This window comes from Engystomops pustulosus, chromosome 5 (genome assembly GCF_040894005.1).
Source record: "Engystomops pustulosus chromosome 5, aEngPut4.maternal, whole genome shotgun sequence".
Lineage (NCBI taxonomy): Eukaryota > Metazoa > Chordata > Amphibia > Anura > Leptodactylidae > Engystomops > Engystomops pustulosus.
The window spans coordinates 156,220,595-156,246,476 of record NC_092415.1 but is presented as its reverse complement, the minus strand read 5'-3'; the positions used below and the strand labels follow the sequence as shown (position 1 = coordinate 156,246,476).

General features: G+C 42.1%; 1 protein-coding gene across 5 annotated transcripts in view; it reads left to right on the top strand.

Annotated features, from left to right (window-relative positions):
- ANO10 (anoctamin 10) overlaps nt 1-25,882 on the top strand; it is a 176,530-nt gene that overhangs the window by 16,375 nt on the left and 134,273 nt on the right. For all 5 annotated transcript variants that reach the window (XM_072153531.1, XM_072153530.1, XM_072153532.1 and 2 more), the window contains exons 5-11: nt 10,572-10,691; nt 13,403-13,972; nt 14,654-14,709; nt 15,088-15,162; nt 22,527-22,709; nt 24,312-24,503; nt 24,656-24,784. In XM_072153531.1, coding sequence (XP_072009632.1) covers nt 10,572-10,691; nt 13,403-13,972; nt 14,654-14,709; nt 15,088-15,162; nt 22,527-22,709; nt 24,312-24,503; nt 24,656-24,784 — 1,325 coding nt within the window. The remainder of the gene's footprint in view (nt 1-10,571; nt 10,692-13,402; nt 13,973-14,653; nt 14,710-15,087; nt 15,163-22,526; nt 22,710-24,311; nt 24,504-24,655; nt 24,785-25,882) is intronic.

Below are 25,882 nucleotides of genomic sequence, written 5' to 3'. Positions count from 1 at the left end.
CACCACAGAGGATCCGTGGGATCTGGCAGCGCTCCCTGCGGGAGAGACGGTGGAGGTGGCTCCCTGAATCATGCCCGGTCCGTGGACGGCAATGGGGCCCGTACTCACGATAACCATGGACTGGGCATTCACATGGGTCACTGCCTGGGGACTCACCGCCGAGGAGGAAGACGAGTTCGGAGACTCCGGCCATTCGTCTTCCTCATAGAGGTCTTCACAGGAGTGGTAACGGTCCTCATCGGGGTCACACCAGCCGCCCATGGTCCGCGGGGTCCTCTGCTGAAGCAGAGATAACTACCAAAGGATTCTGTCCCTTTACATCCAGAGGAGACCCTTTGTTTACTGCACTTTTCCCCACATCAAGGGCTGTACCCAGAAGATGGACTTTTCTTCAAAAGCCTTCTGAGAGACTTTTTGCCGGTTACTACAAGGAAAAGTTGCTATTCATTCTATTGTATTGCACTTAACGCCTTCCTTTTCAGGTATGGACATTTTGCTTGCCTTTTTCTATGCCTTTCCCTTTTATAGGAAAAGAGACATTTTATTCTGCTACTCTGAGTAGCCTGTTCCTGTAACATTCGAACGTTCAAGCTATGTACCCATTGGGCTGCTAAAGCCAATGTGAGTTATTTAATGTTTGCACAACTGCCAATGTTTGTCAGTAGTTTGCAGTAACCTTTTCATGGGCTTTTCAGACTGTAGTGTGGCTGTGTCGGACCGTTTTTATGTAAACCCTGACCGCAATCTTATGCCTCAAACCGAAGCTTCGTAAGTGGGGGTAGTCCGTAAACTGCGGGTCCTTAGGGGACCGGGGGTGCTAAAGCTGTAGCACCTGGATGCCAATCACACAAGGGTAAAAATGTCAGTCGGCAGGTACCTTGTACAATGTCTTATTGTATCACATACACTCACCGGCCACTTTATTAGGTACACCATGATAGTAACGGGTTGGACCCCTTTTTGCCTTCAGAACTGCCTCAATTCTTCGTGGCATAGATTCAAAAAGGTGCTGGAAGCATTCCTCAGAGATTTTGGTCCATATTGACATGATGGCATCACACAGTTGTCGCAGATTTGTCGGCTGCACATCCATGATGTGAATCTCCCGTTCCACCACATCCCAAAGATGCTCTATTGGATTGAGATCTGGTGACTGTGGAGGCCATTTGAGTACAGTGAACTCATTGTCATGTTCAAGAAACCAGTCTGAGATGATTCCAGCTTTATGACATGGCGCATTACCCTGCTTAAAGTAGCCAACAGATGTTGGGTACATTGTGGTCATAAAGGGATGGACATGGTCAGCAACAATACTCGGGTAGGCTGTGGCGTTGCAAGGATGCTCAATTGGTACCAAGGGGCCCAAAGAGTGCCAAGAAAATATTCCCCACACCATGACACCACCATCACCAGCCTGAACCGTTGATACAAGGCAGGATGGATCCATGCTTTCAAGTTGTTGACGCCAAATTCTGACCCTACCATCCGAATGTCGCAGCAGAAATCGAGACTCCTCAGACCAGGCAACGTTTTTCCAATCTTCTACTGTCCAATTTCGATGAGCTTGTGCAAATTGTAGCCTCAGTTTCCTGTTCTTAGCTGAAAGGAGTGGCACCCGGTGTGGTCTTCTGCTGCTGTAGCCCATCTGCCTCAAAGTTCGATGTACTGTGCGTTCAGAGATGCTCTTCTGCCTACCTTGGTTGTAACGGGTGGCGATTTGAGCTACTGTTGCCTTTTATCAGCTCAAACCCATCTGCCCATTCTCCTCTGACCTCTGGCATCAACAAGGCATTTCCGCCCACAGAACTGCCGCTCACTGGATGTTTTTTCTTTTTCGGACCATTCTCTGTAAACCCTAGAGATGGTTGTGCGTGAAAATCCCAGTAGATCAGCAGTTTCTGAAATACTCAGACCAGCCCTTCTGGCACCAACAACCATGTCACGTTCAAAGGCACTGAAATCACCTTTCTTCCCCATACTGATGCTCGGTTTGAACTGCAGGAGATTGTCTTGACCATGTCTACATGCCTAAATGCACTGAGTTGCCGCCATGTGATTGGCTGATTAGAAATCAAAGGGGTATTCCAGGAATCAGCATAATTCATATGCAAATGCATACTCAAAATATAAGCTAATGTGTAATTAGTTGTTATTTAAAATTTTGCTCCCCTTAGTAGAAAAATGCTGATGACATAGACTGTAATGAAGAATTAAAATGCTACTGGCCCTTTAATCAGTCCATTAATTTCCTCCGCGCGGTCCGTCGTAGAACAGAAGTTGGCCGCTGGTCACATGTCCACATCACATGTCCTGCACCTGCCTGGGCAGGTCATGTGATCACCACTCTGTTTGGCTGTAGTCGGTTGGTTGCAGTGCAGCCAGTATGGCCAGTGTAGTGGTGATGGCAGTTACACATCATTACTATGGTAACAGAGCAAGAAAACCTGTTATATCATCACTGGGAGCAGAGCATAAGAGGGAGGAGGAGTTACTGAGAACTAAAGGATCATGGGACTTGTATTTTCCAGTGGCGGCCATCTTTGTGATAACTCCACCTACTTTAGAGAGGCCATAAAATGTTGTGAATCATAAAATCAAACTATTTATGCTCCGTTTTGTGACTAATGACATTGAGTATTGTTGTATTCATTTATTTATATCATCATGGGTTTTTGTGTCAGACGTTCATATTCCCGGAATACCCCTTTAAGTGTTAACGAGCAGTTGGACAGGTGTACCTAATAAAGTGGCCGGTGAGTGTATGTCGATGTAATGCACATATACTATATATTTGTTGCCAGGGAAGAAGTGTTCATAAACAAATATACAGGCCTTGGTGCAAGGAGTGGATTACAGTACATGACACCACACCTTTCATACTGTACAGTTTGGTTTAATGGCGTCAGCAACCAACTGTCATACTTAGAATACATGTGTCTTTGTCTTAGTCTTACACCAACCCATGTGCCTGTCTCCAGGGCCATGGGTGGCTTGTCCCTACAGATCACTTAGCCTGCACTTTACCAAAGTGTCTCTTTGTATTTACCTCTACCGGATATTGCTTACACGGACACCCCGGAGACCCCGCTACTGGCCATCGGTTGGTCCTCTGTGCCGCAACCAGGGCGGCTCTTTCAACTGCCCCGGGGGTATGCAACACCCCTGCTGATACAAAGCAGAGGGGTTGTTGCGAATACGTCCCAATATGTAGCTTGCAACCTGTGTGGAGTCTGATCAACCCCACAGCAGGTCACTACACAACATGGGAAACACTGCAGTGGTAGATCCTGCCTGGTAAGGCAGGAGTTAATTGTTTAATGTGATGTTATTCCATCAGCCAATCACACTTGTTATCATATTGTATTGTAAGCTGGGATGTAATTGTAGGAATAACCACCACCTGACCAGGAGCTAAGGAGAAGTGACAGTTGGAGAGTGCCAACAGTCAGTTCAGTCAGTCTAGTGAGGAAAGACAGACTAGTTCAGTTGGTCTCTGGGGGAGACCAGTACAGTGCAGCCAGTAAACCAGATCCGACCAGTCTAGTCAGACAGAGGAGAGCCAGCCTGAGCAGCTCTGAGGAGTTGGTGAGAGAAAAAGGGGTATCATCCTACCTTCAAGGGTGATATCTGAAGTAACCCAGAACAAGCTGAAGCATCCTACTAAGACACAGCGATCTCCCAGCCTGCCCTTGCATCCAGGCTGGTGATCAATCCCTGTGGTTCCCTCCCCAAGTGCATCCCCAGCATTTTCCTATTTGGCATTCGTTTGACATGTTATCCACTGTTCCTGTTGGTTCCAATAAAGAACTGTAAGTTGCTTATAGACAACGTCTGCCTCCGTCTGATCCCTGCTACTACGACTGTCACCATCACGGGCACCCTATCCACTACACAGGGACTCATACTCCAGACCCCAAAGGGTTGCCCCAGGAAGAACTACTACAGCAGCCTCTCTCTCATCATTTCTTGCCAACGCCACCTGCTGGAGACCTTCCTGGGCCGCAACCGCCAGCCACTCCGGTATCCCGGGCCCCAGCTGTCTCCAGGCCCCAAGAGAAAAAGGCTAGGCCCCGGTGGGGGATGTTGCAAGTGCCTTTCCTGCGCTAAACAGCAGCATCAACGCTGTAGTGATTAGAAGAAGACACTCCATGCATCATAGATCGATATGATGCAAGGAATCCCGTCCTCTGCAGTTTGGTCCATCCGTGACATCGGACTCCTCATTATCCTGTCTGATCACGGGTGGTGTGCAAATTCATATTGATAAATTGAGATAATGGGGCAGATTTGTCTGAAAGTCAGAATATTTCCAGTTACCCATGGCAACCAATCACAGCTCAGCATTAATTTTTTCAGTGCTCATGAATATTATAAAGAGGAGCTGTGATAAATCTGCCCTAATGTGGATAATAATACCACATTGCAGATGTTTTATGAAGCATATGGTTTACCAGCCTCTACACCACTGATATGGGATATTTTTTTTTTTTTCCTTTAAAGCTCTCCTCTCTTATGCTAAATTGGTAAGTTCCTGATTTATATAAAATTATCCTCCAAATTCATATGCAAATGACCTGAGAAAAATCCCTTTTTGCCTAAGTCCCTTCTAAAAGCTGAAGGGGAGTGTCGCTTCAGGTGCCCATATTTTGGGCTCTGTAGCAGCAATAACTGCCTTGGTGTCATTTTAAACATTAGAATCTCCTCTACCAAATCACATCAGGATTATAGTTCTCTGTTTTAAAGAACAACAGATACAGTTAAACACATAAATAGGAAAGTGAGCTGCAGATAAAGATCCCTTAGATCCCTGTAGCTCCCAGAACCATCCAATGAGCACTGTGTCTGCAGAGGGATCCTGTGAAGACACTGATATGACATCAAGCAGAGATGAATGAAGTTAAGATGCAATGCGCATCCTCTCTGCATGTTTTTGTACACAGATCATTGATAACATTGATCCTATGGGAGGATAAGATAAGATCACTGTTATATGTGATCTGTTAAAAAGAACAGAAGTGACATACAAATTACAAAATATAAATTTATAAAAAATATAAAATTTCCCCCCCAGTCGTCGTCTGGTATGGGGAGTTGGCGACGTCAGCCGTATGTTTGGTGTGGGGAGGTCCGCAGCATCAGCCATTGTTTGGTCTTAGAGAGGGTCGGCAGCGTCAGCCATTGTCTGGTGAATCTGGGGGGGATGTCGGTGAATGTCCGCCTGAGGGTGATGTAACACACAGCGTTTTAGTCCGTTTTTGGGCCGTTTTTAGTTACTGCGTTTTCAGATTGTAAAAACCGCATGCGTTTTTTGAAAATGCATGCTTTTTGTCTGATTTTCTGAATTTGCGCAATTAAAAACGGGCAAAAACGGATGTTTTCAAAAAACGCATCCGTTTTTAAAATCTGAAAATACAGTAACTAAAAACGGCCTAAAAACACCATGTGTGACATCACCCTTAGACTGTAGGTTGCAGTTTCTGAGGAAACGAAAAATGGTTGCGCGCCCTTTGTTTAAACCATGATGTAAGATTACTAGAAATGCCTCAACTGGCTATTTAAGCACAGCTAAAATGATTAACAGCTGTCTATTAACAGTTGTAATCCTATGAGTTATATTTTCTATCTTTTCAAAAATAGCAAGAGGAGTATTATTACTCTTCTGGAAAAATGTTGGTGCAACCTCTGTTTACATGAAAAACATGGTTCTAGATACAATGTTTCCCAAGAATAAGGTGTTTGAAATGAGACTTGCCAAAAGGGCAGAGGGGGAGCACCACTTCAGAGAAAAAGTGACTTTTCAGCTCATTTGCATATGGCTTAGAGGGATTTTATCAAGATGGACTTCATTCCCTACCTGAGGTGGTTGTTGGTTTAGCAGTGTAAAAGCTGGTGGCCGCTTCCTTTAGAATTTTATCTACATTAAAGTGGTGCAGATTCTGCACTCTCTAATCTGGAAGAAAAGACGGTGAATTGTATCCATACTGGACATATCCTCGAAGTATTATCATTACATTCTGTAATACTACCTTTGAGCAGCCAGTGGACATCGAGTTGAGGTCTGTTTTTATCATGATCGGGGACCATGCCAAAAAACCTCGTTCACAATTTTCGTGATGGCTGAAAAATAGCCCAAAATACACAGTTATTTTTCTGAAAATGATGGACACCTTGACATGTGCAGATGGGCCCCATTATACGACAATATGGTCTATCTGCCATCATTGTTATCTATCGTATGACAGATCCAGCACTCTGCAATTTAAATTATTTTGCTCCTATGACAGAACCTGACAATTGATGCGCTGCTTTTATTAAAAAGAGGGTGCCTCGGTGAGACAACCTATTTAAATGATATATCATGTCCAAAATACAAGTGTTTGTTTCCTGTTATCAGCCCTCTCTTGGTTAGTTTATTACAATCATGGTTTCATGGAACCTGCTTTAGAATCCTGGAACACCGCTGCTTAAAGTGAATATGGTATGTCACTATAATTTCCCTACCTGAGCTATTTGCTATGTTATGTAGGGCTATGCCCAAACACACCACCCATACTTTTGTTTTTATTTTCCAGCTCCTCCTTTCAGGCCAAAACTTCACTTCAGATTTGTTTGTATATTTCTAAAGTGCGTTTGGGACATTACAATGCGCCCTAGTGCTCCGGCTCCACAGCAATACCAACACCCCCTGCTACACTGCCACCGCCCAGCAGCTACTCTCCTCTTTCCGCCTTCAGCCATGTCACTTCTGAGTCCAGAAAGATGTGTTGGAGATGTGCTCTGCCAAATCACTTCTACCTAATGTGTATATATAAAGTGAAGTTTTGCCAAGGAAGGAGCTGGTAGACAATGAAAACATGGTCATGGGTGGTATGTGTAGGCATTGCTCTATGTAAGATAGCAGTTAGTTCAGGTAAGAAAATTGTATAGATTGATTCCCTTTAAAGTCAAGTGGGCAGACTGCTCTCTACCTGCTTGAAGTTTCTTTATAAAACAAAAGATGGAAGATGAAGAATGTTCTCTCACCCTTAGGCCCCTTGTATAAGAACATATGGGGGTCATTGCTACGATTGCATCACGGCCCCGATAGACGTCTCACCGCACTGTGGTCTTCTGCACACGGCTACAGCAAGGGGGAGAATACGTTTGTGTGCAAGGGGCCTTATATTTAGCTTTTTTTGAGGCATGGTAGCTCTTCAGCCATAGAAAGATTGTTAGGGGCTATATTGTTGGGTATCACTGCTCTCTGCCCTTTTAATGAAAATGAAACATTTTTATCATAGATTTTAATGGCATAGTTTCAATAGCTGCATTTAAAACATTTATCTTCCAAATATAATGGAAGTGCACACTTACCAAGCAGTGCAGGGTGTGCCATATTAATAAAGACCATGTGCCAGTATTCAATAATCTGGCGCACCCTGCACATAGTGCAGTTTGCACTACTTTTGTTAAATCTGACCCATCATTTTCATTTCCCAGAAGACTATAGACCATTGATGGCGAACCTTTTAGAGACCGAGTGCCTAAACGACAACGAGTACCCACTTCTTTATTGTAAAGTGCCAATATGGCAATTTAAGTAGTAACTTCAGAGCTTTCAATCGTATCAGTTTATCATTTTAGCTTTCCCCCAGGGTCCCCTGATCAATAAGAAACACGGGGCCTGGATCTGTAGCTCTAATGGTCACCCAACTGTGTCCACGTCTTCTCTCTCCTCCAGTAGTCTCAGGTCCAGGATGTGTTTGAGCACGGAATGTCCTGGGATTCCTTGGACTGGAGGAGGAGGCCTTGAGTCCTGTCTCGCAAACTCTGGGCTAGGGTGACAGCCTGGGTGCCCACAGCGATTGATCTGAGTACCACCTGTGGCACCCGTGCCATAGGTACGCCACCACTTCTATAGACCATTTTTCTTTGTATTTACTGTAAAAATTCTAAAACCTCATCAACGCCACAAAAATCTGTTCAGAATAAGATAGGACAAGAAATATGCTGCTCCAGGATCTACCCTTTAGTGTTGATGAAAAGCTGCGTGCTGTGATAGGGGAGGAGGAGCTGTAGGATGACATCAGGATGAGCGCATCCCCAATATGCACATCCACAAGAAAAGACAGAGAAAATGTATATGTATTTTCCATTTACAGAAAGCAGCTGAGAGAAAATACTGAAGTACAACACATTCCTGGTTGTGCTTCATGGAAAATATTCCTTATTAGTACACGTTGTCCATATAACATCTACCTTTCCATGGTAACTGTATCTATTCTGGCCAGGTGTAATTTTTATCAAACGACCTGTGTTCTGTACGTGACATAGCCTGTACTTGACTCATATTGCATTGGGCTTATTTAATCAACCATTGTATAAATCTTGTTTATTTCAGGAAGTACACAGTTCCTGTTCCTTATCACTAGGGGGCACTGTAGTACAGATGTCACACCCATAGAGCCAACTGTGCACTGATCTTTCTGGAATGTAGAATCTTATCTCACTCTAGTTATAAAGGAGGATTTCAAGAATTTCAACAAAGTATCATTCCTAAGATCAATATTGAATAACATAGGAAAACAATGTCTCAATGGTATTATTAACATTCTTTGAATAATTCTGGTGTCGTGAAAAATCAATGATCCAATCAAAATTATAATTTTAATCATGATGAGAAAAAAAGTTTTTGTAAAAATTTTCTGGATTTTTTCTTGTGTACAAAGAAAGGGTCACATTTGTTAATTATCACTAACCACATCCTGGGCTGGACACAATCATTTTCTATCCTTTTTGTCTTATGACAAAGGGCACCTTTGGCTGTGCACTAACATTTTTGATCAGTTGCTTTATCTTCTCTCACTTTCCTTCTTGGTACTACAAGCTTTTCTGTTGTGATTTTAGTGATGTCGTTTTTATGAGCAAAAGTATTTTATGCAGCTATGCAAAAACATTGTAATACTTTGACATCTTAACTCCACAGCTTTACCTTTGATTTCATGCATTATAAAGCAAACATTCCTTGAGAATACCGGATGCAGAAACATATCCTGTTTAATCCTGAGCTGAGTGGTTTTCCTGAAAAACAATTATATAATTATGATAATGAGGCTGTGTTGCTTCTGTGCATGGATCCAGTGCTTCTCCTCTCACATTAAGTATTCACTGCTCCATAGAATGATGTAATCAATGTGTTGTGCCTGACAGGCAGGAGTAAATCGCTGCAACATCCCCTAGGCTGAATGCAATCCAGCTTTCCAAGGTCCTGAATGTTATAATTGTCTTTTCAGCAAAATCACTCAGCTCAGGTATTAAACAAGATATGCTTCTGCATCAGTGTAGCTACAGCATTCTCAAGGTATGTTTGGTTCATAATACAGGAAATGAAATGGTACATTTCCTTTAAAGAGTAACTGTAAAAGTTTTTTTTCACTAATCAATAGTTCTTGGGATGTTAAACAACTTTGCCTATTATCTTTGTTACCTATATTCAGTAGTTTCTTTTCTATATCCCTCAGATTACCTCAGTGCTGCCATAGCTGCTTCCTCTCCATGTGCTGATAAGCCCTATGAGACATTTCTTGTTTACACTTTGTTTCTCAGACTGACTCTTGGGAGGGGAGGAGCTTCTGCTTCCTGCTCACAGAGGAAGAGGTCATATAACTGTGAATGTAGCAGAGCTGGATGTGTACAGAACAGTTAGTGCAGATGTCTTCCGGTACTTCACTATTCTTTGCAGATCTCCCTGTTTCCTACCTGGGATTCTACAGAACTTTGTCTCTCTCTGCACCTCATGCTGCTCCCTTCCACCACCTTGTCATCCGCAGTATCAGCTCTCTGTAGATAAGCTATTAAACCTTAGTACTCACACAGCGCAGGCTATAGACTTCATGTACTTATGATTTCTCCCACTTATTACATGGTCCCTGCTCCTTTGTGTGATGGAAGCTGCCAGGCTAGTCACCATATACATCTTGTGCATTGTTCAGTGGATTTACTTGAGGGGCACTAAATGGATTTAATGCTGAATTACTTTGAGAGGAACACAAGGCAACATGGGATCTGTGGGCAAGCTAACTGGCCTCAGCCTCAGGGCATAAACTGACAGATGTTAGTCTCTGCCCACTTCACCTCTAGTGAGAGTTTTTTGTCTAACACTTTCAGAACAGAAAATTCCATAATTTTGGTAAGAAAAGACGAGCAGCACAAAGTAGGCATTGTTCTGTTTGTTTTCAAAGGGGAAATCACATTTAATAATTTGGTAAAATCACTATAGCTTTACAGTTACGCTTTAAGTAATAAAAAAAAAAGGCGGGGATGCACTGCTCTGGTGGTGGCACTGTCCAGTCCCCACTAGCCTTTCCTTCCTGGGGTCTCTCCAGAATATGTCTTCCAATTGCTGGCGGCAGTGGTGACCACCAGAGCAAACATCACTGGGCATCTCATTTGTGTTCCCATCAGAACTAGAATGTTATGTGATTGGTTAGTAACTCTGTTTAGCCCATTTGGAAAGATTTTTAAAATGCTCTTGTATGTAAGCATATGATCAGCTTCACATGCAAATTCTACATTTTATTTTTTTATTTCAGTCAGGAGAATGAAGACCAGTAGAATATTGATCCAGATTTTTCCACTACATGACAAGGAAGAGTTGAAACGACTGAGTTTCCATTGGTACAGACAGATCAAGTTTGCTTATCAGCCTATAGGTGAGAACCTGTTCCTCTTTTGATGAGCTTGGATATATTTGCATGAATCTAATTTGTTGTAGAAATTTCCTTGACTGCCAAATTCCCCCGAAGAGAAGGAGTAAGTTGCCCATGTACTTTTCTATGGGACTAATGAAAAAAGCCAAGGACAGCACCCTGTCATCCCCATCAGCCCCATAAAGAATTAATAACGTTTTTCATATAGGTTGGCTCTTATCTATATCTAGTGACCTTCTTGGTAAGCTCTGTACAGTTAGGTTATTAAAGTGCATGAATTCTTCCAGGGTTCCTGAGAAAAGTTAATACTTTATGTATGGACAGATGTTGTTAAATAGCCGCTGGTGCTATTCTATGCAGCACCGGTGGTTAGTGATCATGGGATATAATCAATTAGGTGCTTTCATTGTGTCCCAAGACAACTAAATATGTGTGGAGTATTACTGTACTTAAACTGAACCTGTCACCAGGCATGTCATTTTCAGCTGGTGACAGGTTCTGATAGCCTACTCTTTGCTTATTTAACAAATCCCTCAACCCTCCACACTTGCTGTCATGTACTTTGAGCAGGGGAGGGAGATGGGTGGAGTAGAAGGCGGATGCATGAGGAGATAAAGCCCCCCACCCCACCCAGGGACTCGCTGCTGGCAGGGAGCCAGGTAATATGAATTAAAGTTATATAAACTACTGAAATTATTCAGAACAGATAAACACAAAGGTATTTTTAAATCAGCACAGCATAGGCCAGTGGTGGCGAACCTATGGCACGGGTGCCAGAGGTGGCACTCAGAGCTCTTTCTGTGGGCACTCGGCCATCACCAGAGATGACTCCAGGTATCTTCCTGCAGTCCCAGACAGCCCAGGACTTGCTGTGCACAGAGCTATATTAAAGTGACAGTGATATCTGGGACTACTGGCGGAGTGGGAAGGTGTGGACTGATCTGGATTATCATTGTAGTTAATGGGACCCTGGAGGGAAGCTACAATGATCATCCAAATTTCTTCTATTTACTGCTTTATTGGTGTCCTCAGGGGCTGGTATTAATGAAAGCTGTGACAGAACAGGGAGCATAAATCACAAATTAAATTTCTGTGTTGGCACTTTGTGATAAATTAGTCGGTTTTGGTTGAGTTTGGGCACTCGGTCTGTAAAAGGTTCGCCATCACTGGCATAGGCTATTGAAACCTGCCACCAGCTAAAAATGCAAGATATACAAAAATGTCACAGCAAAATTAGAATTTGTCAAAATAAATAAAATTGATGAAAAATTATATACAAAGATAATAGAAATATCAAATAATCTGTTCAGGAGTTGCAGCGTCCACTGGGGGCTGGAAACCAAAGGATCCGGAGGAGAGATTATAAGAAGCAAAAGAAAATATCAGGAATATACGGACGCGCTACTCTGTTTTGTTCGTATGATGATTTTTATTTTTCAACAGTGGGCATACAATGTGTTTCGAGAGCGGGAAGCTCCCTTCGTCCAAGACACAATGGGGCAGATTTACTTACCCAGACTTGTCGCGATCGAGCAGCGCGTTCTCTGTGGCGAATTCGGGTCTTCCAGCGTTTCACTAAGGTAGTGCGCCCGATGTCCACTAGGTGTTGCTGCTGAGCTGAAGTCCGTCGGAGTTCACTGGAGTTCACCAAGCTATCCTGGGTACAGCGTTTTTTCCGAATCCGTCGGGTTTTCTTACGGCCACGCCCCCCCCCATCCCCACACATTTCCGCTGCGTGCGCCACAATCCGATCGTTTGCGCCAAAAACCCGGGGCAATTCAGGGAAAATCAGCGCAAAACGGTAATATTTGGGTAACCCGACGGAAAAAACGCGGTTCAGGTCCTTAGTAGATGACCCCCAATGTACACACTATTACGTTGGTTAGGCGTTTTCACGTGTTTTATACTGGGAGTATAGTATATGAACTGGGCGGTTACACAGCTGCCAAGCGCTGGACATCAGTCAGCTAAAAATGACATTCCTGTTGACAGGTTCCCTTTAAGGATGAGTGCAGCCTAGACTTTATTATCAGATCACTGACTGTATACTAAAAACTAGAAGATACTAAGAAAGTTAAAAATAGTAACACTTAATGGAAATCTACCATCAGGATGAAAGATTGTAAACTATGCACACTTACATGCAGGTGTGTGACCCCTCTGTCAGGATCTGCTCTTCTTTAGGCTTTTTATGCCCTGGTTTTCACAAAAAAGGCTTTTAAAATTATGCAAATGAACCTGTAGGGCTACAGGCTCCATAGGTGTTAATGGAGCCTGAAGCCCCTTAGGCTCATTTGCATAATTATAAAGCCTTTTTTTTCTCTAAAACCAGGGAATAAGAAGCCTAAAGAAGGGCAGATCCTGCCAGAGGGGGCACACACCAGTATGTCAGTGCTTGGTTTACAATCCTTCATCCTGGTGGTAGATTTCCTTTAACAATCGTCTACCACCAGTATCAAAGACTGGCAGGATCCACTCTTCAAGCTTCCTATTTAAGGCTTTAAATATTATGCAAATGCCTGAGGGGCTCCAGGCCTCATTAACACATATGCAGGATCATTTGCATGAAAGCCTTTTTTGTGAAAACCAGGGTAGAAGAAGCCGAAAGAAGAGACCAATAATAACTTCAGTGTTTCATAGTTAGATATTTTTAATTCACTAATGTTTTTACAGATTCTTTTTTCTCTGTTTTCATCAATATGTCTTGTTTGCAGACAAAATTCGTCATTACTTCGGAGATACTATTGGATTATACTTTGGTTTCTTAGAATACTTCACTTTGGCCTTGATCCCTATGGCTCTCATTGGCATACCTTACTACTTTTTTGCCTGGGAGGATTATGACAAATATGTGATTTTTGCCACATTTAATCTGGTGTGGTCAACGGTTATCCTGGAAGTATGGAAGCGCTACTGCTCTACAATGACCTACCGATGGGGGACATTGCTGATGAAGAGGGAGTTTGAAGAGCCCAGACCTGGCTTTCATGGAGTCCTGGGCATCAATCCTGTCACAGGGAAAAAGGAACCTACTTACTCCAGCCTGAAGAGGCAGCTCCGAATATATCTGGTGTCTGTGCCTTTCGTGTGCCTTAGCCTTTATTTTGCAATTTATGTAATGATGATTTACTTTGACCTGGAGAACTGGGCCATAAGATATGACCATGAGCAGCAGTCAACCTTCAGTAGTCTTCTGCTGTTTGTCCCCAGCATCATTTATGCAGTTGTCATCGAAATCATGAATCGTATTTACAGATTTGCGGCAGAGTTCCTCACAAATTATGGTAAGACCCTGTATTATATACATCAAATAGTCCAAAATGTAAAGAATTTGTGACATCTGTTAAACTTGGAACTTGAAATGTCAACATTTTATAATCTATGCGTAGTGGCTCAGTGGTTACTACCGTTGCCCTGCAATGATGAACACTGGATTTCCAACCAAGAGCAATATCTGAGTCTATACAGGGGGAGATTTATCAGAGTTGCTTATGTTCAAGTTGCTCATGGTAACAATCATTGCTCAGTTTTGAATTTCTAAACCGGTGAAGGAAAATGAAAGCTGAGGTCTAATTGGTTGCCATGAGAAACTAGAACAGTTTTGCTCTACGACACTTATGTCAAATCCAGTGATTCATTCACAGGGAGGATGTTCAATTCACCTTCCCCATTTGTTTCTGTATATATATTTTCAATACTTTTTCCACTTTTCCGGGCCACTTGTCAGAGAACACTTTCTAATTTCCGCTCTCGTGGGTTCTTTGTCAGCTCGTATGAAAGCCCCTCTAAGCTAAATTCTTATCAAATGAAACTTACAATCTGTATCGACCGCCAAGTATTTTGAATGGAGTGTTGTATAAATCATAAACAGAATTGTTAGGTCTGTACTCATGTAACTGATCTGTATTTGTTATATATGAACTTGTGTCTGAACAATGGAAAATGTTTTTTTTTCTTATTTACAGAAAACCATAGATTGGAGTCCTCACACCAGAACCACTTGGTGCTGAAGGTCTTAGTGGTAAGCTGCAATTCACATACTTCTTCTGCATTTACTATGGGGGTTGCATCAGCAGTATGAATACCCGACATCATATTTTTCCAGAATGGTCACTGAGCCTACAGTTGTGGTAACACATGGCCACATCCACAATACTTTCATGGGACTCCTTATTAACATGACAGCACAAATTATACAGTGGTGAAATAAAAGCTTGTTCAGGTGACACCATGGTTGCACAACATGATTTTTACTCCTCTAATATCTGATATTGGTTGAGAAGAAGGTAGGTTAGGCTGCCATATAATTACATAGTTACACATATAGTTCACTATCCTATCATGAGGTACAGCTAACATTCTGGATAAATGTCAACGTTTTTTTTTCTGTATTTTTCAGTTCAACATTGTAAATTGCTTTGCATCCCTGTTCTACATAGCCTTTGTCATGTGTGACTTAAAGCTCTTGCGCCAGGTGAGTAACACTTATATTTTATCACTGGTTATTATGATACAAATGGATCTTTTAAATGTATTTTTTTTTTTTTAAACTTTTGAACAAATTTTTATTTTTTGTAAGTGTAAGTACTAATAATAAAAAAAATTATATATTTTATTTTGTAGTGTTTTTTTGTTTTATAAACATGCACTTTCTGTAAATTTCATACTTTAATGGTTTCTGGCTGTTGCTAACTTAGATACACTGTATGGGCTCTGCTGACAGTTGGGCACCACCCTGCTCTGATATCAAGGAGGATAAGAGGACAGGGGAATCCATTCTGAGGAGAGGGAGAGAATCCTTTTAATGGGTGTGTTGGGGGAGATATCATTACTAGTCCATATATGGTTTTTCTACATCTCTGAGGTCTTCCCCGGACACAAGGTCTCTAAATTATGTAATCTTAATCGATTAATAATTTTTAGGTCAGGCAGGATTTGAACTTTCAATCTGCTCTCTCTGCCATAGAGTTACATTGCTCTTAACCACTTAGTCCATAGAATAGTGGATATCAAGGGAGGATTTAATCTAACTAAGGCTACATTCACACGATGTATGCCCGCCGTACCGTAGTACGGCAGGCATATATCGGCGCTGCGGAGAGGAGCAGGGGATGAGCGCTGCTCACCCCCGCCCCTCTCCATAGGGAGATACAGTGCACGGCGCCGTAATACGGGAAAAGATAGGACATGTCCTATCTTTTCCCGTGCTACGGAGCGGTACGATGCCGCATGTGTGCTGCACCGTACCGCTCCCGTACAGGGCCGTGAGCCCATAGGAGTGTATGGGGGACGTATATCGGCTGTATATAAGTCGGCCGTATATACGCCCCCCATACATGTGTGTGAATGTAGCCTAAGAGCTTTACTAGAGTGTCCATAGAGTAATCCTGTTACACAGGATGTATCTTCTTAGAGATCTCTCTAAATATTACAACATTATTCCTTATTTTAAATTAAAACAGATAATGTAATGATTATATAGAGAGATCTCTGAGAAGATATATCTCTATATACCAGCACACTGATCTTGTGTAGCAGCCTAACTCTATGGGAACTCTAGTGAAGTTCTTAGTTGGATAAGATCCTTCCATTGACAACCACCAAGTCCATAGCATAGTAGATAAGAGCACTGTATGTCTGAGGAGAGGAGATTGAAAGTTCAAATCCTGTCTGACCAAAAATTATTTATAAAAAATAATTTTGTGCAAGGGGAGCCCCTCAGAGATGTAGAAATACCATATATGGACAAGTGATGTCCATCCTTCATGTGCATGGAAATGCTCTTGCACATGAAGGATGGACATCACTTGTCCATATATGGTATTTCTACATCTCTGAGGGGTTCCCCTTGCACAAAATTATTTTTTATAACAGCCTATGAAGCTACATCATGGAGGGGCTCTAGTAACACCCCCATGGCCTTTAGGGCTCATTAGCATAATTGTAAAAGTTTCTACATTATCTTTATAGAGCAAGAGGAGATTTGCAGAAAATATTCAGTATAACTAGTATGTTATGCATTCAAACTGCTATTCGCTCTAATGAGTAGGACCAGTCATATGAAAAGATTTATGTATTCATAAAATGCAACAAGGTATACTAAATCCTTTCCTATCTGTTCAGCTCCATAACATACTCCCTTCAGTCTCAACGCAAATACATATGCCATTTATTATTTCAGAGGGCGGGCGGCAGGCAAGGAAGTGTTTCTAGCCATACTAAGTATGGCATACTAATCTAAATGCAGCAATCGCTCCTTCTGGCGTGATTGTTTATGAATATATCTTATGCATGAGATAAAGTTGTAAGCACGGTGGTAGGGAGACCCCTTGAGCTAGTCCCTGGTTCTGGATTAGAGATGTGAACTATTCACATTGCTATGAATAATATACTGCATGTGTGTAGTATGATCAGATGAAAGTCACCAGCTGTAGGCAGAAAGCATGAGTTTCTTATTAATAGGAAATGCTCAGCCATGGCAGATGTGAAGTGTCCTGACAGCTCAGCTGCTCTGCACTTTGCAGTGCTGGGCGAGTGAAGGCAGTGAGATCACCTTGTTGTGTGCTGGATATCGCTTACACAACAGAAAAGTATCACTTAAAATAACTCCAGAGGGTGTCTTCTATCCACTCCGTTTAACCATTGTGCTGCCATGTAGGAGGAATCATTGGGTAATAGTGGCTAGAGACACCGAGCTTACCTCGAGATTCCAGATAGTCTAAATGAATCATCTTTTTCATTTTAGACATTTCATATTAGAATATATGTGGGGGATGACCTTGTATGTGATGTCACTGTTGGGGTGGCTGGATCTGTTAAATAGTGCATGCTATACTTTCTACAGTAATGGGCATGTATGTAGGATATATCGTGAGCTCAAGCTGCATCCCCTGCCAATTGTGGGAACTGGACACTTACTTCTCCTGAGAATAGTTGATCCTATTCTCACTATTGAGTGGAGCGGCAGGGAGAGAATGGGAGCCCTGCTGCTCCATTCACCGTCTATGGGAGTGGTCAGAAATAGCCGGGTGCTGTGCTTAGCTATCTTGCTCACTCCCATAGAATTTAATGGAGTGGCAGGGCAGATACTCTTCATGCTGCCCCACCCATTTGTGACAAAGGGATCCCCGTTCGCTGGAGTTGTCCTGTTCTTGTGAAAGGTGGGGGTCCCAGCAGTCAGACCCTCACCGATCAGCTAGTTATCCACTATCCAAAGAATAACTTGGATACTTAGGGGTACCCCTTAAACCAACTTGACGTTTGGGCAATGTTTTAGCACAGCAACGTGTAGGTTGGGAGAGTGCTCACAGGCTAAGCCCTCTCCATACACCGTGGGAGTCTGCTGCATCATAAAAAAATCTGTAAAAAATAAAAACTTTTACCTAACTCTGCACTAAATTTGCCAAGCTTTCTGGTAACCATGGTAAACCGTATAGAACAGATAGAGAAGACTTAAAAAATTCAGATTGGCTTCAATATATTTAAATAGACTTTTTTGCACAAAAATAGTTTATTTTTTTCATTTTGTCCTATTCTGTTTTATGTGTTGCAAAATGGCAAAAAAAGTGGCCTTTGGGTGCTGGGAATAACTTTTTGTTATAGATCAGGACATTTTGGGATCTAATATGTTTATGATTCTATTTGTTTATTTTTATATACGGTATATACTCGCATATATAAGCCAACCTGAGTATAAGCTGAGGCAGCTAAGTTTAACACAAAAAAAACTGGGAAAACCTATTGAATCGACTATAAGCCGAGGGTGGGAAATGCATTGGTCACATCCTCCAGCCAGTATAAAGCCAGCGCATGCCCCCTAGTATATAGCTAAAGCATGCCCCCTAGTATATAGCTAGCACATGCCCCCCTAGTATATAGCTAGCACATGCCCCCCTAGTATATAGCTAGCGCATTCCCCCTAGTATATAGCCAGTGCCTGCCCCCTGGTATATAGCCAGTGCCTGCCCCCTGGTATATAGCCAGTGCCTGCCCCCTGGTATATAGCCAGTGCCTTCCCCCTGGTATATAGCCAGTGCCTGCCCCCTGGTATATAGCCAGTGCCTGCCCCCTGGTATATAGCCAGTGCTTGCCCCCTGGTATATAGCCAGTGCTTGCCCCCTGGTATATAGCCAGTGCTTGCCCCCTGGTATATAGCCAGTGCTTGCCCCCTGGTATATAGCCAGTGCTTGCCCCCTGGTATATAGCCAGTGCCTGCCCCCTGGTATATAGCCAGTGCCTGCCCCCTGGTATATAGCCAGTGCCTGCCCCCTGGTATATAGCCAGTGCCTGCCCCCTGGTATATAGCCAGTGCCTGCCCCCTGGTATATAGCCAGTGCCTGCCCCCTGGTATATTGCCACTGCCTGCCCCCTGGTATATAGCCACTGCCTGCCCCACACTATATAGCCACTGCCTGCCCCACACTGTATAGCCAGTGCCCGCCCCACACTGTATAGCCAGTGCCCGCCCCACACTGTATAGCCAGTGCCCGCCCCACACTGTATAGCCAGTGCCCGCCCCACACTGTATAGCCAGTGCCCGCCCCACACTGTATAGCCAGTGCCCGCCCCACACTGTATAGCCAGTGCCCGCCCCACACTGTATAGCCAGTGCCCACCACCCCCCACCCCAAATATAGCCAGCATCCCCCTGCCCAGCCTGAAAAATAAACCTCCAGCTCCAACTTCGGTTTCCCACGCGGTTCTGTTGCATACACCATGACGCTTGCTGACATCATGGTGTATGCTGATGGCGGCTCACACACTATGATTTTGGCATGCAGCAGACGTTATGGTGTGTGTGACTCAGTCGTGGGGACCCGAAGATGGAGCCGGAGCTGAAGACAGAAGAGAACCTGCAGGGGGCTCAGGTGAGTACAAAGGGTTATTTTTCATTGACTCAAGTATAATCCGAGTTAGGCTGCATTCACACTACCGTATGGGGGGGTTCTTTTCTTTCCCATTAGTTGATATCTGTCACAGAGATTCTTAGGCAGGTGTAATGATAGACACTGCCTGGCGTTACACCTTTACGTTCAATAGTCCTACCTCTTCCACTATAACGAACGAATGAAGTGCAATGTGAATATAGCCAGACAATGTTAATAATCATTGTTTATCTGTAAAAACATTCATTAATTCTGCTTTTTGTATAAGAATATGTATCCGTATCACCAGTCATGTCCTCTGATGTCAGCTAGGTTACACTAGAGGGAGCTCTTCTCACAGACTTCTGACCTTTTGCACTAACCACTACATCTTTACACACTTGTGTAGAATGTAGATAGATTCAAGAGACAATGGTATTTATGACTCTTCTCAGGTTCAACCATGGTATTTTCATTACCCATGTGACTATGTAGACCTCCATAGACCGTGGGGCACAGTGTATGCTTAGCACCAAAGCCATTTTGCGCTACTTCTTTGATGATGCCTCCCAGTGAGAGGCAGCCTAAAGACTATTCACTACAACATTGAGCCTCATCTTTACATACATGTTTTGTTTGACTTTCTGTCAGCTTGTTTTACTCATAAAATAATTTTGGAGCTTTTTTCATTGGCTGCAATGGACCATTCCTTTTGTTATTCCTCCTATAAATGCATGAATAGAGAGACAACATGGTGTTATCTACAAGGGTTAAGTAAGGGTTATATCTACAAATAGTATCAGTGTTGACGGGAACAGACGCACCCCTTTCACAAAAGGAGTTAACACATTCGCAAAGAAGGAATGGAACAATGTAGAACTATAATAATGTTCTCAGTTTTTTATTTTTCTATTTTGATTATTTTTAGAAGCTACAATGTGTTTGGTTAAAGGGGTTTTATACAATTTCAAGAAAATAATTAATATTATTTGTGTAGTGAAAAGTTTTGCAACTTTCTGTATGAAATATTCACCATTTTTTAGATCTCTGCTTGCTGTCATTAAACGAGAAGCTTTTTTTTTTTTCTTTTTTTTACTTCCTGTGGATGGTCACGTGATGTTACACAGCTGCACTGCTCGTTAGTAGCACAGAGTATAATCATAGTTGTTTAATATAATGAACCGTGCAGCGGTGTCATATCACAAGACCATGGACTGGTGTTTATCTACAGGACTTAAAAAATGAAATTTCCTGTAAGGACAGCAAGCAGAGATCTCAAACTGTAGGAACTGATACTGAAAGTATATTGAAAAATTGTATAACTTTTCATTACACAAACAACATGAAATATTTGCTGAAAGTGGACAACACATTTAAGTAATTTGTTATGTACCAGTCTCAAAATGATTATAGGTTTTAATCAATAACCGTTGGATAAGTCATCAACTTTTCATTATTGGGGTTTTCCTCTGAAAGCCCCACAATGAGCACAATAATTAATGGGGTTACACCTTCAGGAGCTCATGCTGATTAACACATTAAGGCTACATTCACACACATGTATGGGGGACGTATATACGGCCGACGTATATACAGCCGATATACGTCCCCCATTCACTTCTATGGGCTCACGGCACCGCACGGGAGCGGTACGGTGCAGCACACATGCGGCACCGTACCGCTCCGTAGCCTGTAGAAAGATATGACATGTCCTATCTTTCTACATGATAGGGCGCCGTGCGCTGTATAGTCCTATGGAGAGGGGTGGGGGTGAGCAGCGCTCATCCCCTGCTCCTCTCCGCAGCGGCGATGCATGCCCGCCGTACTACGGTACGGCGGGCATACATCGTGTGCATGTAGCCTAAGGGTGGTTTCACATTGGCGTCTTTTTCACATCTGTGATTTTTCCCTGAACCCATTTTGGCTTATAGACTTATACAAACTGGTTTTCTCTTTTTGGCGTCAGTGATTTTTCACTGTTGTCTTACTAAATGATTCTATGGGCTTTCAATGGGCTTTTTCACACTTCTTTTTTTTTTTCACTGACCAATTATGGTCAGTGCTCTCAAAAAGAACAGGTTCTGAACTGACCACTGATCAGTGAAAAAAACTGAAGTGTGAAAAAGCCCATTGAAAAGAATGGGTCAGTAACGCATTGGTGAAATATCACTGAAACCAGGAAGAGAAAACCAATCGCCAAAATGGGTTCAGTGAAAAATTTCTGATATGAAAAAGAAACCACCCTAAAGAATAGTAATAAATAAAAAGTAGTCAAATGCTGGTAGATGACAAAGTATTTAGAAATGTCAATGGCCTTTACTGCTATAGCAAACAATAGTTTTATGTGAGATTTGGGAAAGATCTGCGGCTCTTTGTTCTTTGGATGTCTATTATCTAGGAATGCTCACATGGGAGGTATTTTATCCAGTCGCACACACATTGTTATTGCAGTTTAATTCCTTGCAATATTTCATTTCTCTGTCTTTATATTCCCAGTCTTTGCACTGAGCACATTTGTCACTGTCTCAGAAGATATAAAACATAAAAGGCAAATATCATACACTTACCCAAAGCAGGCATTGATCGTTTATCGATCAAGTGCTTTATGGTGTGAACAGAGCATAAAAAAACATAAGGGTAGCCATTTTGAAAAGTAGTTCTTAACATCTTGATTCCAGTGCTAAAGAGGAACATAATATTGTATGTGTTATACAACTCTGAGGTAAAATATACAACCCTGAGGTAAAATAATTCAATTATTTGAGCAGACCTTTAGGTATCCTTCTTGGCTATAGAAAACACATTTCACCTACTTCATTTTATAACATGGTTGCTGTAAACCACACTGCTTATTCTGGTGCAATGTATCATAACCAATAAAAACTAAAGTGGAGGTGTGCGTGATAAAATATTCATAGGAAGACCCGTATTAGCAAGATGTTTTAACTTTTTTTTTCCTGTTTTTACTGTGTAGAGCCTGGCCACATTACTGATCACCTCTCAGATCCTTAACCAGTTTGTGGAGGCTTTACTTCCATACTGGATGCAGAAGAGGCAAAATAAGCAAATCAGAAATAAGGTAAAATCATTGAAGGTGGACACAGAGTTTTCGTTGTTGGAACAAGTTCACCTTGAAAAAGAAATGGATGCATACCTGGTAAGTACTACAATGTTTGAGTCAATGTATCTCCTGGGTTTTTTTTAGAAGAACTAAATATCATATAGTGAAACAAATCATGTTTTCCAGACTTTTTATTTTCTGATACTATATATTTTATTCTACTTTCTTAACATAATAATATGGCAGCCATATTGCCGGAGCTGCTGCTAACTAATCTCAGTGATCTGGTATACAGCAGCCACCTGGACTTGTAGGTACGATAAACAGGAGATATAGTTCAGTGTCTGTAGGTCCTTTTACACACGTCGCCTGTTAGTGGGAACAGATGTTTATATGACTTTTATGGGGTTTTACTCTTCAGTCCAGTAGAGAATGAACAAATCATTCAACCTTAAAGGAAAACTGCCAGCACATTAGACCGCAGAAGCAGGGTTACATCCATATGTTTAGTAGGGAATTTGCTCTGCAAATATTGTAACTAAATAAACTTTTAGCTTTATTTAAATGAAGTACAGGTGTTTTGGGAGGGAGGTTTACCATGTAGCCTGGAGCTAAAGTTCAGTGACTTCCCAGTATCCAGAAAGCTTCACAGTCACAGTGGGCATCTATATTGGGTCCAACTAAAAGTGAGGTTTACTTAAGTCAGGGATGTTCGTACTTGAACGCTGAGCATGTGCCTCTAAATATAGTTTTTAAAGAAACTATAGCAATATAAAGCAGACATTTGGTAACCGCCAACCGGTGGTGTGAGATTTTTTTTTTCCTGAGATCTTGCCGTGACTATTCCTTTGCACAAAATGTGCTGTGTATCAGTCCCATGTGGACATACATCCAGAGTGCAGGGCTTCCTAAATTTCTAATTTAAAGGAAATCTACCTCTTCAAAACACCCTCTTGGCTCTGTACCACTGATCCCAGGACATATTTTGTTTAGGGACAAAAACCGATAGTTTAGGCAAAAAAGGATTTTCTAATCTATGCAAATGAGGCTTCGGTGCTCTACTTACGCCACCCTGGTGATTGCGCGCAACTCCTATACTTATAAAATGATGCACGCCTCCATCTTTGTTGCGTTCCCCCTCCTTGGACCGGGAGACGGTGGCATCACTCGGTTCTCGGCACTTCTCGCGCATATGAAGTCAGTGAATCCCACGCAGCTGCAATGTGTCATGGCCGGCTGGGCAAGATTCACTGAATCGATCTGTAAAAATAATAATAAATCATTATATAACAACATCATACTCCGCAGAGCTTTACATATTATAGTATATGTATACAAACACAATATAAACTTTGTGTAGCCATAATATAATCACAAGAGAGGATAGTTATGAAGGGCCTGCTTGCAAGAGCTTATATTTCATGAGGAAGATGCGGTGACATGGGAGATGACACAACACAAGTGTCCAGCTATTCTTTTTTAAAGGGATAAATTAAATATATATATGTACAGAATCCAGGGTGAATGTGCCTGCAGAGTACCCTGATAAGATATAAAACTGCAGCTCAAGTGATGCCACCAAATCGTATATTAACTTACGGTATCCTGTGGATTGGTCATCAATAAGATGGAAACCATCTTTTCTTTATTCTAATTGCTTTACTATAGTGTAACATATTCTGTTTCTTATCTTTTCAGGGAACATTTGATGACTACTTAGAATTATTCCTGTTGTTTGGCTATGTCAGTCTCTTCTCATGTGTGTACCCTCTTGCCGCCCTTCTTGCTGTTCTGAACAATGTGACTGAACTGTACTCGGATGCTTTAAAAATGTGCCGCGTCTTCAAGCGTCCTTTTGCTGAGCCGTCCGCTAGCATAGGAGTATGGATGGTAAGTTTTGCTTTTTTTTTTTTTACTATATTCTAATTTGTATTCAACTACTTAAGATATATATTTATAATATAGGGATACAATAAGTGTCTGAAGCGATCAGCTTAAATTTTGTTTTACCATGTTTGCTTTATTTCTTCTTTTTTTTTTAGTTGGCCTTTGAAACAATGGGGATTATAGCGGTTGTTACCAACTGTGCTCTTCTTGGAATGTCACCACAAGTAAATTCCATGTTCCAGGACTCCAAAGTAGACCTGTTTTTGACTGTAGCAGCCATAGAGGTACTGTGTGTTTCTCCTTTTAATGTCTTACTTGCTTAACCTTAAATTTAGTTATATCATATGAACAATACAGCCTGTGTTTGCATCTGGGAGTAGTAGTAACCCCGTTGTTGGGTATGCACGTTTCTCTACCAGTTTCCCCATAGGGTACAATATAAGTGTAATATGAAATGCTTAAGAAATCCTATTCAGTTTTATGTTACAGTGAAATTACTTGAAGGAATAGAAAATCCCAACGGTCCCACGGAACTCCAAACACTTCAAGTTTATTGAAATTTCATACCATATTTCCACAGTGATTTCGCGGCAAAAAATAATGCGTTAATTATGGTCATTACTTGTAGGGCCTGTGGATAGAAATCTGCCGGTCATGTGATGTCACACAGATGCACAAATTGTGACACAGATAGTAATCAGAGCTGTGTGTTATAATGAGTCATGCACCTGTGTGACATCACATGGCCGGGGACAGATTTCTATCCACTGGAAGTACACATAGAAGCTTTCTATAGAATGACGGCAAGCAGAGATTTAGGAAACAGTGAGGAATTGATCAGATTGATTGACCAGATTACCTGATGGTAGATGATTACTACTTTCCTCCCTGTCCTGTCCCCATGTGTACAAATCTTCTTTTCTTACAATTTTAAATGGCGCATTTCATTGAAATATTAGTTTAGAAGATATGCTAATTAGCCAGGCTCCGCCATAATATAATTTATTCACCCTCTCTCTCTGCAAATGTGAGGCCGGTCAGCAAGCTGGCAGCACGGGGAATGTTTTTTCCGCGGATTTGCGGATAGAGACGTTGACGTCCCTGGCTCTCAGAACAATGGGGCATGAATAAAATACATTACACCGCAGCCTGGAGATGCTCTGCAGAGCACCTCAGGCTAATTTGCATATACGGCCATTAAAAGTAATAAGAAATGAAGATTTGTAAACACCTGAACAGGACAGGGAAGTAAGTAAAAATCATCTACCATCAGTTAATCAGGTAAGAAATGAACCTCCTTAAACGTGGCCAAGGGTTAGGCAGCCAAAGGGATGGTCCATTTCCAGCTCTAACTACTGCGTTGTTGATATTGTCAGTGGCCT